Source organism: Gopherus flavomarginatus, chromosome 2 (genome assembly GCF_025201925.1).
Source record: "Gopherus flavomarginatus isolate rGopFla2 chromosome 2, rGopFla2.mat.asm, whole genome shotgun sequence".
Classification (NCBI taxonomy): domain Eukaryota; kingdom Metazoa; phylum Chordata; order Testudines; family Testudinidae; genus Gopherus; species Gopherus flavomarginatus.
The window spans coordinates 206,979,322-206,997,035 of NC_066618.1; the positions used below are offsets into that span (position 1 = coordinate 206,979,322).

At 38.9% G+C, this 17,714-nt stretch overlaps 1 protein-coding gene across 3 annotated transcripts in view; it reads left to right on the forward strand.

Moving 5' to 3' along the window:
* The window catches only part of SPIRE1 (spire type actin nucleation factor 1), a 186,884-nt gene that overhangs the window by 124,237 nt on the left and 44,933 nt on the right, over positions 1–17,714 (forward strand). For all 3 annotated transcript variants that reach the window (XM_050938809.1, XM_050938810.1, XM_050938811.1), the window contains exons 5-8: positions 7,833–7,916; positions 8,401–8,565; positions 16,049–16,135; positions 16,581–16,710. In XM_050938809.1, coding sequence (XP_050794766.1) covers positions 7,833–7,916; positions 8,401–8,565; positions 16,049–16,135; positions 16,581–16,710 — 466 coding nt within the window. The remainder of the gene's footprint in view (positions 1–7,832; positions 7,917–8,400; positions 8,566–16,048; positions 16,136–16,580; positions 16,711–17,714) is intronic.

Here is a 17,714-nt window from a genome sequence, read left to right on the forward strand (position 1 = left end):
CATTTTGGCAATAGGATTTAGACTTGCTATCTCTTCCTCAGCTCTTTTCCTCCCTCATTTAGCTTGTTTGATATTGTTTTGTTGTTTGCCTTCTGGGAGGCCAGAGCAGATTATTTTGTAGCTCCATTAGTGGATGAAGGTCTGCTTTCCATTGTGACTTAAAACCAATAAGTCTGCTTCATTCTGATCCTCAGTAAAAGGGAGTTCATAGCCATCCACTGAAAGTGTCTTGCCTTCTGTTACTGGGAGATTCTCCCTAGCACAATATCCCTGATATCGTAGTTGCGTATCACAGTGACAGCCACAATATCCCTGATGATCGTAGTTGCGTATCACAATGTCCAAGCTAGCTTTTTTTTTTTTTTTTTTGGGCATGGCATGGCATCATATTGGGAGCTCAAGTTCAGTTTTGTGTCCACCATGATCTTTTGATCCTTTTCAGAGTCACGGCTTTCCAGGATACAGTCCTCCAGTCTGTAGGTGTGGGCTGAATTCTTAGTTCCTGAATGTCTGACTTTGCATTTGGCTATATTAAAACACGTTTTGTTTGAATGGGCCCAGCCTACCAGATGATCAAGATCATTCTGTATGACTACCTGGTCCTCATTATTTGCCACCCTGGGTCATTCGGTGTGTCTTTTTTTATTGACATAAAATCAGCACTCTTCCAATTTTCTAAAATTTCTCTGGTATTCCAAGATTTATTGAAGACTAACATCTGCAGGCCAGAGATCTCCTCAGCCTACTCTTTTAGGACTGTTGGGTGAAAGTTATTTGAGTGTACTGATTTAAAAATGATCACACCAGTAGATATGCAGTGTAGTTGTAACTGTCTCAGTCCCAAGATATCACCTCATTCACCTTGTCTCTCAAATACCATAGTAGATGTTGTTTAACAACCAGAGTGAAAGGACAGCATATCTTTTCTGGCTGGCCTTTGCTGTTACAGCTCTCCAGCCCTGTGATGGTGTGATATACCTGGACTTGGCCTTCCTCAAATAGAAGCTCCCCCTCTTACTATATTGTGCAGGGACTAATTAGATGGGTGCCTTATTTTGAAGATGATCCATCAGTTAGTCAAACCTTTTCTCTCCTCCTGATTCTTAGTGGTAAAGAGAATCAGGTTGGAATCTTATAACATAGTGAGATGTTTAGCATTTATGCCAGTTTTGCTGCCTTTGGGCATAACCCTGCCCCACAAACCATATGTTAAGGAACGGAAAGCTTTAATGGTTGCTGAAATGGATAATTGCTGCAGTTATTGTTCAACATCCAAAGTAAAGGTTAAGCAGCTAGAATATGTTAACTCCTTAAAAATAAATGTGTATTGAAGGTAGTAGCAGTCTGACTGTTGTGAGCTTGTTCACCAAAGTTAACCTTGGTTCTGAGGAGCAGGAGGAGAAAGAGTTAGGATGATTTTATAATTTTGCAGGCCTTCAACAAAAGTTTCCAGTTCAAGAGAAAACAAAGCATTTACAGTTCACAAAGGCTGACCCTGAAATCGTTATCACTACTTTGCATCTGATGGAGAAAAGGATGAATACTTCGACTTCAATACTGATATAAATGCAGAAATGAATGTAAATGAGACTTTTCTGTAATATTTCCTCATTTGGAGAAAGGACTTCTTGGTTTTTAAAGTAACAGACTGATATCACTGATAGTTGCAGAGCATGTGCAAGTTTCCATAGACACATTTTTCTCAGTTGTCTATAAAGCTCCAGTGGAGATAATGCTAAGCTGTCACTACATTGTGTGGTTGTTTAAGGATGCCTACAGACATTCACTAGAAAGTAGGTTCAGACTGCTATGTTTATTTGCTGTGTAATTTGAACAGTATTCAAACACAGAGGTAAAGGAAGTGTTATTGAAGTAGCACACTGTTTTACCTACCTTTGTTAATCCTTTCAGGTACTAACTTAAGCCTAATAAATTTAATTCAAAAGAAAACAATTTATGAAAGATTGTCTTATGGTATTTTTAATGTGGCTCTGCACATGAATTAAAGTTTTAAAAAGTATGTTAGCAGATTTTTTCAGTGAAACAAGACAATATTGGTTATATATATCATTTACACACACACACACACACACACACACACTCTCTCTCTCTCTCTCTCTCTCTCTCTCTCACTCGGATTACCTTAAATACAGTGTAGAATGAGAAGCTACTGCATGCTCTTTCTCTTGGGGATTATGACTTCATGCAAGTTTAAACAGAATTTAGCAGGCCTCATATGGACAAGGTAGTTATCATGATTTGCCATCAAACTGGGAGGATATATCTGGTGGTGCCCAACTGGGGTCTGTCCTAGATCCAGTGCATTTCAATATTTTCATTAATGACCTGGATAATGGAGTGGAGTGTATTCGTATATAATTTGCAGATAACTTCAAGATGGGAGGGTTACATCCGCTTTGGAGGACAGGATTAGAATTCAAGATAACGTTGAAAAATTGGTCTGAAATCAAGAAGGAAAAATCTAATAAAGACAAGTGCAAAGTACTACACTTAGAAAAAAAGATAAGTACAACTACAAAATGGGGAATAAATGGCGAGATGGTAGTACTGCTGAAAGGAATCTGGAGGTTACGGTGGATCACAAATTGAACATGAGTCAACAATGTGATGCAGTTGTGAAAAAGAATAGTATTCTGAGGTGTATTAACAGGAATATTTGTATGTAAGACTCAGGAGGTAATTGTCCCACTCTGCTTGGCACTGATGAGTCCTCAGCTGGAGTGCTGTGTCTAATTCTGGACACCACACTTTAGGAAAGATGTGGATAACTCAGAGTGTCCAGAGAAAAGCAATAAAAATGATAGGTTTAGAAAGCCTGATCTGTGAGGAAAAGTTAATAAAATTGGGCAGGCTTAGTTTTGAGAAAAGAAGACTGAGGAAAGATCTGATAAGGATTGTGGTCATTTGTTATCAGTATTCACTGGAGATAGAACAAGAAATAATGGGCTTGATGTGCAACAAGGGAGATTTAGTTAGATATTAAGAAAATCTTTCTAACTAGAAAGATAATTAAGCTTAAAACGGGCTTCCAAAGGACTTTGTGGAGGTTAATAAGAACAGGTTGGAGAAACACCTGCCAGGGATGGTCAAGGTTTAAGTGGTTCTGCCTCAAGGGCTGCATTTGGTGACTTCTTGAGGTCCCTTCCAGCTCTAAATTTCTCTGATTCTAAGCTAGGACCCAGAAGTGGTGAAACTGAGGTAATTTAAATATGTTCTGTTGTCATAGTTTCTTTAACCCTGCCAGGACTGATGCTTGAACTTTGTTTTTATTAAGGCTGTTTCTCTTCTGTTTTATAATGCAGTGGATGGAAACTTGTTAATTCACCTATAATGGACAGTACTCAGAATGCATGTGTCAAGATTTCAAAGATCTTCATAGGTTCTATGAGTAAGCTGCTCTAAAACCAAGTCCACATGATATGTGGAATCCTGGGGTGTGGCCTTATTTACAAATAAATTTAAGAATAAGATGGTAGAGTTCAACTCAAACTTTTACATGAGGATTGGCTGCTTGTATAGGTCTTATTCCAGGACTGCTCAGCCCAGCTCCTCTTTCTAGAGATCCAATCCCACCTTGCTTTGTGACCAGACAGGGTAAAATTGTTTCAATGAGTCAGAAGAATCTAACCTTTTCTTACTAGGGCCAACACCTGCTAACACCTGGGATGTTTCAAACACACACTGCCAGTCTATTAGGGTACATCTGCACTGCAATAAAAAACCTGTGGCACCAAGTCTCAGAACCTGGGTCAATTGATTCGGGCTTGGGCAGTGAGGCTAAAAATTGTAGTGTAGATATTTGGGAACAGGCTGGAGCCTGGTCTCTGAGACCCTTCCCACTCGCTCAGTCTCAGAGCCCGGACTCCAGCATGAGCCTGAATGTCTGCACTGCAATTTTACACCCTGCAGCCTGAGCCCTGCAAGCCCAAGTCAGCTGACCCAGGCCAGTTGTGGCCATGCCATGGGTCTTTAATTGTAGTCTCTACCGTTAGAGACATTCTGAGAGAGGAGAAGAAAGGACATACTTTTAGCTACACCTGCAATACATTGAACTAGAAGAACTATTTGGATGTGGAGTAGTGGGGAGAGTATAATAGTTAAATGTTTGCTTACGTATGTCTCTAATTAGGCGAGTCAAAACCACAATCCTTTTTCCTAGAACTATTGCATTAAAATTATGCCTATTCTTGGAGGATTTCTTGAAGCTTTAAATTTGCCAGGATATTTTCCTGTGCAGTAGTTTTTATTTATACCATTAAAATTATTACTCAGTAGCTAAGACTCTGTTGTTAAGTGCCATACTCAGCCCACACCAGAGCTTATTTACAGGCTAAAAACTTACACTCTGGTCTGAGGTCATTTTAAAAAAATAAATCATTTCAGAAATTGTTGGTTATACAGTTAGCAGTATCTAACTCTCATGTCCTTAAATCACAAGCTATTTTGAATGGCACTGGCTGGGTCCCACTGATAAAATCTGTGTTAAAAAGAAAAGAAAAGAAATTTCATTCTTCGCAAGAGCGTGTTGTAACTAAGGGCTGGTCCACACTACGGGGGGGAAATCGATCTTAGATACGCAACTTCAGCTACGTGAATAACGTAGCTGAAGTCGAATATCTAAAATCGGATTACTCACCCGTCCACACCGCGCAGGATCGATGTTCGCGGCTCTCCCTGTCGATTCCGGAACTCCGTTGGGGTTGATGGAGTTCCGGAATCGATATAAGCGCGCTCGGTGATCGATATATCGCATCTAGATGAGACGCGATATATCGATCCCCGAGCAATCAATTTTAACCCGCCGATACGGCGGGTAGTCTGGACGTAGCCTAAAAAGGAAACAAATGCCTTTGGAAAGTCTTAGGGTATAGTCAATGTCTGTGAATGAGGCAAGCTGAATTTGAACCAATGAATGAGATCACTGAGTGAAATCAGAGTTGTCAGAACAACTAGAAGCACCCTAATATCTTCTAAATTTTATCTTCTACCCAAACCCTCCCCTGCCCTGTACTTATCCCAGATTTTCAGGACTTGGCCATTAGATTTTATGTCATATAAGTTGTATGATCAAGAGCCTGCCTATAATGTATGTAATTTCAAAACAGGCCAATAATGGTGCTAAAAACTTGGATGTAAAAGTAAGTCTGCTGTTGTGTCACGTTAAAGGTAGTAGTAAGCATTTGCTATCCTGTACTCTCCCCCAAATCCTCTGTAGCAAAATAATTTTTAAAAATTCCAAGGGCTCCTATGAGATGGCTGTCTGTCATGTAGGATCTCTGAAATCAATTTTAATAGCTACCTGCACTGCTTCACTGAAAGAGTCTCCTGAGGCTTAGAGCAAAGATTTAAACTGTAGCAGTTTCAGTGTAATGTATAATAAACAGAAAATTATATTTTTAAACATCTTTTTATAAATGTTGTTAAAAAAAATCGCTTCCATTATAGGGAGCACCAGAGTATTATGTTGGCTTAATTACATTGCCAGCTCAGAAGGAGGACAAATATTTCTGTGCTACCTACATAAATAATTTAAATGTTTCCAGATCTGTAACCTACTGATTTAATCTCCTAACATAAACTCAAAAGGTTTAGTGAACAAAAGTTTGGAGACAGTTATGTTTCATGAAAATGCGTGAATAAACAATTGGAAAAATGTAAATAAGACCCTGTTAAAGTGCAGTTCTAATCTGAAACTATCTACAAACATGGCATAGTGAGTTTCCATGCTTGTGTCTCCATGATTCCATTTCAAAGGCATTCAGTTTACAAGCAAAAAGTTGTATTCTATATAAATGTGATTTTTATGTATGATGTGAATATATGAGACTATTTCCGTAAGTGCAAAGAGTCCATTTATTTAAGTTTTGAATTACACATTTTTGTTTGTTTTAATGTTAGGTGGTCCAATAAACCCACTCTGTGATCTACTGTAGCATTCAGTCACTGTTATTATTCTAGTCAAAGTCTGAAAATTTGGCTCTTTATTAAGTAAGCTTCACCTACATTGAGGAGGAACATTTTCTTTTTTAAACTTTTTATTTTGTCATTATTAACATATGAACTTTCCACAAAAGTATTAAGAAATCTTATTAATAACCTGTATTTGTTATCTTTAAAAGATCCCTTTGTGGTTGATCAAGTTCTTATCATTATCTGTGCATTTATTTTTTTCAAATCCCTAAAACCATATATTTTAGTCTGCTTGTAGATGAGCAGACTCACCCCTGCGGCGCCTCCTGCTGGTGTCTTCCAGGAATTAGCTCGATTCAGCTCTGGAGTGCCCTCTGCAGGCCGGTAATCTGCCTGTCCTCTGGCCCCTGTGTCCCTCCCTGGACTGTGCCCTTTTACATGGGGTGCTGCCCCCTGGCAGTAACCCCTTTTAAATAAAAAAATAAATAATTGGAGATAGGTATATCTCCTAGAACTGGAAGGGAGCTTGAAAGTTCATTGAGTCCAGCCCCCTGCCTTCACTAGCAGGACCAAGTATTGATTTTTGCTGCTCCAGATCCCCTAAGTGGCCCCCTCAAGGATTGAGCTCACAACCCTGGGTTTAGCAGGCCAGTGCTCAAACCACTGAGCTATCCCTCCCCCTCTCAGGGTCTCCTCTCCTTGGGGAACCCTCACCTTCTATCCCCACCTTGCCTCAGTATATGGCTACTGTCAGTCATTATCTAGCCCCACGCCCTGGGGCAGACTGCAGTATTAGCCTACTCATCACTTGGCCTACCCCTGGGCTGCCCTCTGCAACCCCCAGTACCTATTAGCCCAATGCTAGGCTGCAGTCTGGGGCTTTCCAGGCTAGAGCTCCCCAGCTCCTCTGCTTTTCCCCAGCCCTGCTTCACTCAGGTACCTTATGTCCAGTTCCCTGCAGCTAGGCCCATCTCCCTCTATAACTAGAGAGAGAGTTCTGAGCTCCTGGCTCCCAGCCTCTTTATATAGGCCAGCTGTGGCCTGATTGGGGCGTGGCCCAGCTGCAGCCACTTCCCAATCAGTTCAGCTTAGTAGCTCCCAGCCACAACCTTCCACCAGAGCTGTTTTCACCCCTTCAGGGCAGGAGCAGGGTAAGCACCCTGCTACAGTGCTTTATATAAAACGCTCATTTTTTCCATTGAAAAGAGTTCCTAGGCTTGGTTTCTCCATACTACTAATACTGGGGAAATCTGTCCATTTCCAAAAACAAGCTATCACATATCTGATTGCTAGTACTACACCTCTACCCTGATATAACGCGACCCGATTATAACACAAATTCAGATATAACACGGTAAAGCAGTGCTCCAGGGAGGGCGGGCCTGCTCGCTCTGGCGAATCAAAACGAGTTCGATATAATGAGGTTTCACCTATAAGATTTTTTTGGCTCCCGAGGCGTTGTATTGGGGTAGAGGTGTAATTGTGATATCAATGGGTCCTTCCTCAGGTCGATAACCAACTTTGGGCTGTAACCTAATATCGTCACTGTGGGTAGTCTGTCTTTAGCTATCTTGAAATTTCAATTTGTTTTCTTCCCAAATACTATTTTCTTATGTTATTCCCACGATATGTGCATAAAAGTCCTATTCTTTCACATCCTCTCAAGCATTTATGAATCCATTTTTATATATAGAAGGGCACCTTTCATTAACAATTTTGGAAGTCTAATTTCTAATCTGCTGTACGTGTTCTGAAAACATTCCTTGGAATATCCAGCATGTAAATTTTGAAAGATGAATAGCCGCAGAAGAAACCATATTCTATTAAACGTTTTCTACTTTATTTCGATACAGTTTTATGTTCTTATACAACTTATGTACTATATTGCTATTAATTGACAGAATCTGAAGAAGATTCAGGAAATGGACAAAGAAAGGAGTGATGAATCCAGCACAGACCTTGATGAGTTGAAAAATGCTGACTGGGTAAGGCTGTAGTTATATACCATTTGTTTTCAACAGGTTATATTTTGATGAAAAAAAGCTAATGTTCTTAAGCTGCTTGTTTACTGTCACCTGCTTTCTGTAAAAAACAGTATTTAAGGGTTTTTTTTGTTTCTGTAGTATGAATTAGTAATAACTCATAGAAAAAGTGGAAAACAAATGAAATCCAACACTGCCATCAATGATTTACTGAATTACATTGTGATTTTGGGATTTCTGTTAGTGACTAGAATAATCCACCAGATTTGTTTTCTAGTTCAAGATGGGTTTTGAGCCAGGTTTTCAAACCCACTGTACTACCTACCTACTTCATTGTTGTAAAAAAATAAATTTAGTCTTATTTAGTTATTCAAAGGTGCTCTGATGTGACGAGTCAGCTGTTTTTGTCTTAACCACATTGGTACTCAGTAATAATGAGTGTATAATAAGTGTTCTGAAACCCAATTTGTCTCCTTTGGCTCTTCAGGCCCGCTTTTGGGTACAGGTGATGCGAGATTTGCGGGACGGTGTTAAACTTAAGAAGGTTCAAGAGCGTCAGTATAACCCACTTCCAATAGAATATCAGCTTACGCCCTATGAAATGCTAATGGATGACATTAGATCCAAACGCTATACCCTAAGGAAGGTTATGGTGAGTTAAGAATACCATTGTGATAAATCTATACAGTCACCAATCACCATTACTTTCACTTTGTTTTTCAAAGAAACTCAGAATTGTTACTTCAGTCATGTAGTTAGCTATTCTTACTTTTTTTTTTTTTTTTTTTTTTCTGTTTCCTGAATTTTGAATGTTAATTAAGAAAAAATGGATCCATCAAAATGTTGTGCATCTTGCTTTTAGGTGACAAGGACTAAAATATTTCAGGAGACAGGAAACCTACATTTGATATGCTTGAACAAATGGATTTTGTGTTGACTTGCTAGTAACACTAACATTCAAGTTAACAGTCTTGCCGTACTTCCCAGTCAATGTGAATTTTTTGTTGGCTCTTCATACTGTGGAGTATATTACTGACAGATCATAACATAATTTTATAAAGATATATGTTACATCAGAGCTGCTTGGCCATGATACTTTTCCAGATATGAAATGCATGAGAATGGCATCTCATACTGTCATAAAAGAGAGAAGCCTAAAGTATCTGCAAACTTCATCATAGGCACTTAAATTATTGAAGTAGGACAGTCCAATCTAAAGCTCAGGAATTATACCTTATTGAAATCAGTACCTTCTCTTGAAGTCTTCAGCTTTATTAAAGGCTCACAAGTTCTGATTTGGGCATGACTGTTTCAGCACAATGCAGTGTTCCTTTGGAGTCAAGAGAACAAGTTGAGACATCAAGGCAAGCTTTCAAATATCAGTGAATTACTTTCCAGACGCTCATGTACAACTTAGGAGTGACTGTCAGGAAGATGCACTTTCTGTATTAGGATCACCTACTCCTTAGTATGTCCTGGAGTCTCCCAGACCTTCTGTTGCACCTGCTTCATAAAATGGTTTTTTAAATGCAATTAATAATGGATACCAAGGACTGAAGATTTTTTAACAGTGATGAGCACATTCAGAAATCCCTGTGTAGTTGCATGGATTTGAATAGTGTCAATGCTCTCAGCACTGAGAACTGCCCTGAGGTTTCCTGGTTTGTTTTTGCCTACTGATTGCACGGGTGGGTGGGGGTTTCCATAGGATTTTAGGTTTCTTGACAAAAACTCACCAGATTTTCGTTGTGTTGAAAAAGCTATTTGCCCACCCAAAAATATTTTGATGGAAGGTTTTTAACAAGCTCTGTTGTTGATACACCTTGTGCCTTGCTCTAGAATCACAGAATTTTTCACTGAGCTTGGATGGCTTCTGGTGATTTCTTGCCCCTATCCCACCCCCAATAGATTGGCACATAGAATAGAATGGAAATATCCACTCCTTATAATAGAATGTATCCCCACACCCACTTCCTCTCACAAGAAGTCATTGTGATTATGAATGGTAGTCTGGAAACTATTGATGAACCAATAGACGTTCCATAATAATCACTCTAAGCACTTATATGGTGCTTCATGTGTTTCAAAGTGATATGTAAACATTACCTCATCAGTCCGCACAGCTCTCCTGTGAGCTAGGCAAAGTGTGTTGTTAGCCTTGTTTTACAGATAGGGAAATAGAGAGAGTTATTCCTGATGTGACTGGTTGTGCTCTACTATCATGTGAGTGTGACAGATATAGGTCATAGGTTGTATCTTTGGGTGGGCACCTCTCTCATCCCAGACGTCCTTCCTTCGATATGGACATCGCTGTAGAGCCAGTTTGGAGTTCAAGGTGTAGCTCTGTGTAGTCTTATGGGGGATTCCCCCCTTCTGCAGGCAAAAAGCAGTCTGAATGAAAAAGACCAACAAAATAATCCTGCAGCCCACGAAGCGGTCTGCGCTCACCCTTCAAGGCAAAAGTTAAATAGTTTCTGTAAAGGGGGGCAGTTGAGGTTCCTAGCTCCCTGAGATGTCTGAGGGGCCCAGGCTGAGTGTCCTGACTTCTAAAAAGGAAAACAAAGCAAAGATAGTCACCACATTTCTCCAGGGGGGAGCAGATGACATATGCTCTTCAGCAGCTTTCCTGCAATGGATGCTGCTGTTGAGACACTATGGTGATGAGGGCAATATAAGTACATAGCTAGGTAGTAATGCTATCTATCTTATAGCTAAGGTTCGGAGAGCTGTGTTATTTTAAATATCAATCACAGAGCAAAGGAAAAACAAACCTGGAGGCCCTTTACTTTTGACACAATACATGGATTCAGTATAGAAATTTTGTTTGACTAGGAGCCCTGGGCGATATTCTAGTTCACCTTTTGCCAACATAGCCTCTAATTTGACCTCTGTCAAGTTAGCGTCTATCTCTTCTCAAAAGATTTTCTTCGTGTGGTTGGTGTTGAAGGCACAGCTGCTCTTTCTGACATCCAGATGCTAGCTATGTACTATATGCCTGCAGGCATCCATGTCTGTCCTGCTCCTCTTATATGTGAAAAATACTAGGCAAGTTGTCTAAAGCCACTTTTGGTCATGTGGGCATAAAAGTGAATTAAGATTAGAATCTGCTGCAGGTACAAAATCTATGGCACTGTCTGTGACACTGTTGCTAGCTTTGTCTGACTACAACTTGCTCGTACCTCCATGCTAGAAAAATAACTAGTTTCTTATTATAACGTTTCCACCTCGTAGTTTGTGTTTTGTTGCTGAGCATGCTCAAAGAATTTCTGTGCAGAAAATTGTATAATAATATGGATGCAGTCTGATAGGAAATGAAATTTACTGAAGCTTGAAGGGTTCACAGATCCTGACAAGTTCAGTTTGCTCTCCCGAGTACAGCATATTTTAGCTGTCTGTCATGGGTCATAGCTAAATATATATATATTCTCAATGGAAAAAGCTGTTATGTCCTTCTAGATGGTGAAGCAAAAACAAGAGTCCCAAATCTGAATTGAAAAGCAACGAGGGGAAACGAGATTATTTTTCTTCCTATCAGTCAAAACATACACATGGTGAACTTGTGTTTAAAGTGAATTTAAACAGTGAGAAGTCAATAGAATTAGGCTCCAGAATCACTTTTGAAAATGGGACTTAGCCAATCTAAATCATTTAGACCTTGCAATGCTGAGCTGAGCAATGCCTAAATACCTTTAAAATATGAGCATTAATTCTGAATTAATTAATTTATTATCATAATACCCTGAGAGGTGAGGTGTTTGTATTATCCCCATTTTATACATTGAGAATTGAGACATGCAGATTAAAGTCAAATTTATCAGACATGTCAATTACTTTTGGATGCCCAATATGAGAAGATTAGGACCTGGTTTTTCATAGTACTTAGCGTTTGATAGCACTTTATATGTTCAGAGCAGAACTCCCAGTGACCTGAATTGCAGCTGTGACTGCTCAGCACTTCTGCAAATCAGAGTTTGGGTGTCTCCAGCAGGACACCTAGAAAATAAGGAACATGCATTTAATAGCTACCTGTGAAAACTTTGGTTTATGTATCTTGTCCAGCATCACATAGGAACTCTGTGGCAAACAAAGGGAGAGAGAGAATGCAGGTCTCTTATGTGGCATTCAATTGCCTTAATTGTGAAATCATTCTTTTCCTGCAGTTCCTGCCTCCTTTACCCACATCTGACCACCTTAGTAAATGGGGCAGCACAGAGACAACAGCCGCCTTCACAGTACAATCCTGAATCCTCCCCAGAGCACTGTCCTTCTTATGTACTCAGAGAGCAGGGGTCCTGTGGGGAAAAAAATAGTCTTTAACTACATGATCACATACTATCATAATGCATATGCACAAGGGGAGTCTGAATACGGAGTCTTACAATGGAAAGTTTCAGGCAGTCTTAACTATACTTATTGATGCCTGAGTCACCTATAATGCATACACACCAAAAATATGTATACAATCTTGTGGCTTAATTGTATTTACAGAAAGAATATACTGCATTAATAATGCAAGTAACAAGGAGAAGATGATGAAATGTAAACTTTTCAGAGCTCTCTGTCCAGTGCACTTGTACTTTACTTTAGTATTTGTGTATAGCATTTCACAGTAGGTATTTCTCATGGTGCATATGTTTTTATGTGAGTGCTAGAATGGCTGTTTTAGAAATGATGTAGCATACCTTACCGGTGGTCAATTTCATTTTAGCTGAAATTTTCCAGATCATACAAAACATAGTATCAATTGATTACTGCATTGTCAGTTGGATACATTGTTCTACTTTGCTTTTTCTAAAGTGTTGCTTGGTATGGTATTTCAGTGGTGAGGAGAGCAATTCTTTTGAATGTCATTTGTAATGTGCTTTTCAATCACTTGGGATCAAAGGCATGTTATAAATACAAGATATTTAGTATCATAATCATTCAAAATTAGACTTGCCATTTGCAGCCAACCTGTTTATCTGCAAATGACATTTGTTTTTTGAATGTGAAAGCGGTGGGCTGAAAGCAAGTGTGGGAAGCCTTCTTGACTGTGTTTTCTTCTCACTGTGCTTTTGCTATGTGGTTATTTACATTTCTGGTAGATCTTATACACTCAGGCCACAATTTTTCTAATCGGTAATGTTACTAGTTTTAATGTACTCTTATACAAAATTCTTCAGAATTTTAAATGTAAGCATTTTTCTTTCATTTTGATTTTTACAAAAGAAACATTTGGAATATTTTTGACAGTGCTTTGAGATAGTTTGGTTAAACGTCAGTATGTGGTTGATTCCAGTCTGGTATCTGAGCAGAATCACTTTTTTTCTGTGCCTGGCTCAGTGGCACAGATATGCTCATACTGTGCATATCTGACCTATTCTATTTAATCCATAGCCAAGACTTTTATTTCTGTAAGGGCATTCATAGCCACCAGTTCCTGTAATCACTTTTTAATAAATAATGCTTGTGAAAGAGTGTCCATTTTGGAAACAGAAGTTAGTTTGACTACAGAAAAAAATACAGCATTTACAGTGGCAATGAAAGCTTTTCCATAGTGTGCAGAGTCTCAGCTTTGACCATAAGTCCTTGGAATTTCTACTGAGGCTGTTGATAATACCAGTTACTCTGCCATACACTTCCTTTGTGACCTTGTGGGAATCAGTTGGGCAAATTAGGTGCTTCAGCTTTCCCAGTAGTTAAATAGGGATTCAAATACACCTCTACCTCAATATAACGCTGTCCTTGGGAGCCAAAAATCTTACCGCGTTATAGGTGAAACCGCATTACACTGAACTTGCTTTGATCCACCGGAATGCACGGCCCCGCTCCCCTGGAGTACTGCTTTACTGCGTTATATCCAAATTCATGTTATATCGGGTGGCGTTATATCAAGGTAGTGATGTACTTATTGATTGTATAGGGGTGATATGAAGGTTAATTCAGGGAGTAAAGCACTTTGAGATCCTCAGGTCAAAAGTACTATAGAGCTGCAAAGTTGTTTATTATTTATTTTATATTGTGATATAGACAACTGTCCCGTTGGGACTGGACTGAGATCACCAGCTCACCAAACAGCTGTCAAATGTTAACAACTTTCAATCACTACTAACTTGGACAATGCTTGAACCAGTGACCTGGAGGAAGAAGACTTCATATCTCACTACCAATCATGTGAACTATGCAGGCCTATGAAATCTATCAATTCTTCTAAAAAGAAGGAGGAAAACATAATTGCTTTAAAAAAGTCTCCCCATCTTAAAATGTCAGTAAAAACCATGTAATTGAAATATTTTCTTCTTTAATGTTTTTGGTGAATATGGAGGATGTCGGAGAGTTCTGTGTTTCTATCAATAATATATGCACCTTAGTTTACCTTCTTGATATTCCGCCTGATTGCAGAAAATTAAATCAAAGGAAGCTATTAGGAGGAATCAAACAGGAAATCGAACTGCAATAGAGAAAAGATACACCAGTGAAAATACCAAGGCTGTTTAAAGGAATGGTGGAGGAACTATTAACTGGGAAATGCTCCCCTGCCTGGCTGTAGCCAAGCATCAGACTTTTTCTCCATGCCTGAACAAGGAACAAAGAGACCCTAAACTGTTAATGACCCTGAACTATCAGTTTTTAAAGGAAGGAGGGGATAAGCAGGCTGCAGCAGCTGGCAACGAGTCTCTTACGAAGACATATTGAGAGACTGCTGCAGAGGCTGTCTGCCTCTCTCTTGTCCCAGGAATGGGAGAATCTTAGTTTCAATATGATACACGCACCATGTAGTCCGTCTGTTATTTTAACCCATTTCTCTGAATACTGTGTTCTGGCTGACTAATAAATCAGGCCTTGTGAAAATCATGGAATTTTATATATTTATTTGTTTGTTTTTTAGGAACTTCATGGAGTGACATAGGTAAAGCAGAGAATTTCACGGAATAGGCACAGAATGCAGTCAGAAAAAGGTCACTGCTGCATTCATTTGCCTCAGACTGGCCATTGAGTCCCTCCCACCCGCCAAACTGCTTCAATCTTTTGCTGGAGCACGCTCTGCAAGTTGCAACTTGCATGAGAGCAGCTGCTTTATTATATATTCTGTATCTACAATATATTACTGAGAGTTTTTCTCTGCAATGCGTAGTATATGTTTCTCCTTATCTCCAAATTGAGACATCTGAAAGAAATTATGTTGTAGCTCTGAAGACAAGAAAAACACTTACATACACAGAGACATTTCTCTTTTTTCCTTTTCTTTTTGCAGGATATACTTTTTGCTGGCTTAGTTTTACTAAGTATTAATTTTAGATATGCTATCAAACTCTGTAGTTCTCTTCCAAGCTCCATTTATACTTCAAAATATTTTTAAAGCTTGAGTAAATTGATAACCTTTGTAAGGTGACCTAAGGCCAGGAAATTCAGAACGCAGCCACTCCTGGCAGGGTGTGCTGACATGGGCTTTGTGGTTGATAGCAGTTGCTAGATCTGAAAGAATGAGAATGGACAGTTGATCTTTTTCCATTGCCAGAAGCAGATCATCAGTCAATGGGACTAGCACAGTGTGTGCGCTTGTACCCAGTCTGAAACAAGGCTGAAAAGAGGTCAAGGAAATCTCAGGCCCTTCAATAATGCCCAAGTTGCCTCATTATGACCCTCTTAGTAGCCTTCCCTGAAAGAAGAATATTAGAGGCAGTATAAGAGTTAATGGTTTTGCCAGGCTCCTGAGTTGCTTTCCTAGCTGCGGCTCTAGCACTTGTTCATTTGAGGCCTGTTGGCACACTGTCCTCCAAAGAGCGGTATTGACAAATTTCCCTAGTAACGAACCCAGTGTTCTCCCACAAACATACTGGAAGCTCTGATGTCTGATTGCATCAAAGATTAATCCTAAATTTTATTAATTAATATTATTGCGCTTGCACTTATTCTCCGTCTGTACATCTGCACTCATTTTCCATTTGTAAAACCAAGATGCTCTTATCTGCAGCATTTCTTGTCTATTTATTGCATACAGATTATTCCTCTCTTTGAGACTGATGACAGTTTTAGGATATATTTAATTGTAAGTGTGAAACTCTACAGGTTTCCTCAGGATATTATGATCTCATTACACTGCAAAAATGTGAATAGAAAATATAAAAATACTCATTTCATTTTCTTTCTTTCAGGTCAATGGGGATATTCCACCTCGATTAAAAAAGAGTGCCCATGAAAAAATCCTGGATTTCATCCGATCACGGCCCCCATTAAATCCTGTATGTAATCCAGTATGTTTTTTCACAGTGAAAGGCTGGCTTTTTTCAATGTGTTTGTGTTTTAGTGTTTTCTTTTAAAATGGTGTAGTAGTACGGATTATATCTGTTGTTTGTATGCTGTGCATTTATTCTTGTGTGTTTCACATAAGAGCAGTTTAATGTTTCTGGTCTGTGTAGGAAGATCATTGTAAAATCCTGAAACCTTAACACTTATCTTTAGCAGTTATCCAATACCTTTGTGAATTTGCGTTGGTCTTATCTGCTTATAAAATTATACTTCCAATATTCTTGTTAAAAAAATCTCTGTGAGGAATGTACTCAACTGTGTTTGTAAGTGAATGAAAGTAAAATCACTTCAGAATAATCTGCTATTTTAAAGAATCCTTGTGAAATCACTTTCCAGGAATAATGCTTAGAATGAATATTCATTCTTTTTATAACCAAGGCCTCTGCAAGAAAACTGAAACCAACCCCACCACGGCCACGCAGCCTCCATGAAAGGATACTGGAGGAAATCAAGGCAGAAAGAAAGCTGCGCCCTGTCTCACCCGATGAGATCAGGCGTAGCAGGCTAGGTGAGTACTTTTGCTTATACTAGTTTTGAGCAGCAGTACTTCACAAAACTGCCCCACATAAGGATATTGGCAATGTCTGCACTGAGCTCAATTAAAATGGAGAATAAAATAACCCTTACCTTTTCAAAAGAGGGTAGAGCCTGCAGGCTCTCTTAGTGCTATGCACTCTTTCTTGTAACTTCAGGAATAGAAGAATTTAGTACCTTGAAATTATTATTTTCTTGTTTTAAAAATAAAAGATGTGTGATTTAGACTGATTGTGTCAGGTTTCTGATGTCATAATTAGGAGATTTTAAGTGACATAATGTTGATTATTGTGCAGAGGGAGTTACATTAGATCGTCTCATGGACGGGAATGGAGGTTTGTTTCCCTAATATGCAATATAAAGTGTTACACAGAGATGTTTTTAAATTCATTTTATTCTTTTGTTTCCTGCTTTAAGCTCCATTAATCTCATGGTCCTTTATGGATTATCTGTGTTTAAGTTTTCCTGAACTTTTGAGCTGAGAGCATTGCAGTCATTTTTGGATGTAACTCTTTGCTTCATTGTATAAGTTATGAAGCCCCTATAAGCGTTCATACATATTTCAGTAAGTGACTGATTCCGATCTATATTGCAAAGCAGTTTGTTTCTGAAGTGTATATGAAACAATCAGTTGCTTATTGTAAAATTCTGTAAGTGTGACATTTTTCACAAGTTGCCACTTTATGCCTCAGAACCATTGAACTAAAGCAAAAGATGTTGCAAATATTCCAAACTGTTACTTCCATTTTCCTTCTTTAAGTGTAAAGTATTTAATTGTCACAGAGAAGCTTTGTTAACTGGATTTATGCAGAGAAAGAGTGACGTCTTGTGGCTGAAGAGGCAAAAAAAAACAACATACACTTGTATTCTCTGTTGTTCTGCTTGGCAGGATATTTATGCCTGGCGAATTTATTCAAAGGCAGTGGTCCAAACTCAAGTGGGTTGTATTTATTCGTTGTCTGTAGGGGAAAATTGTTA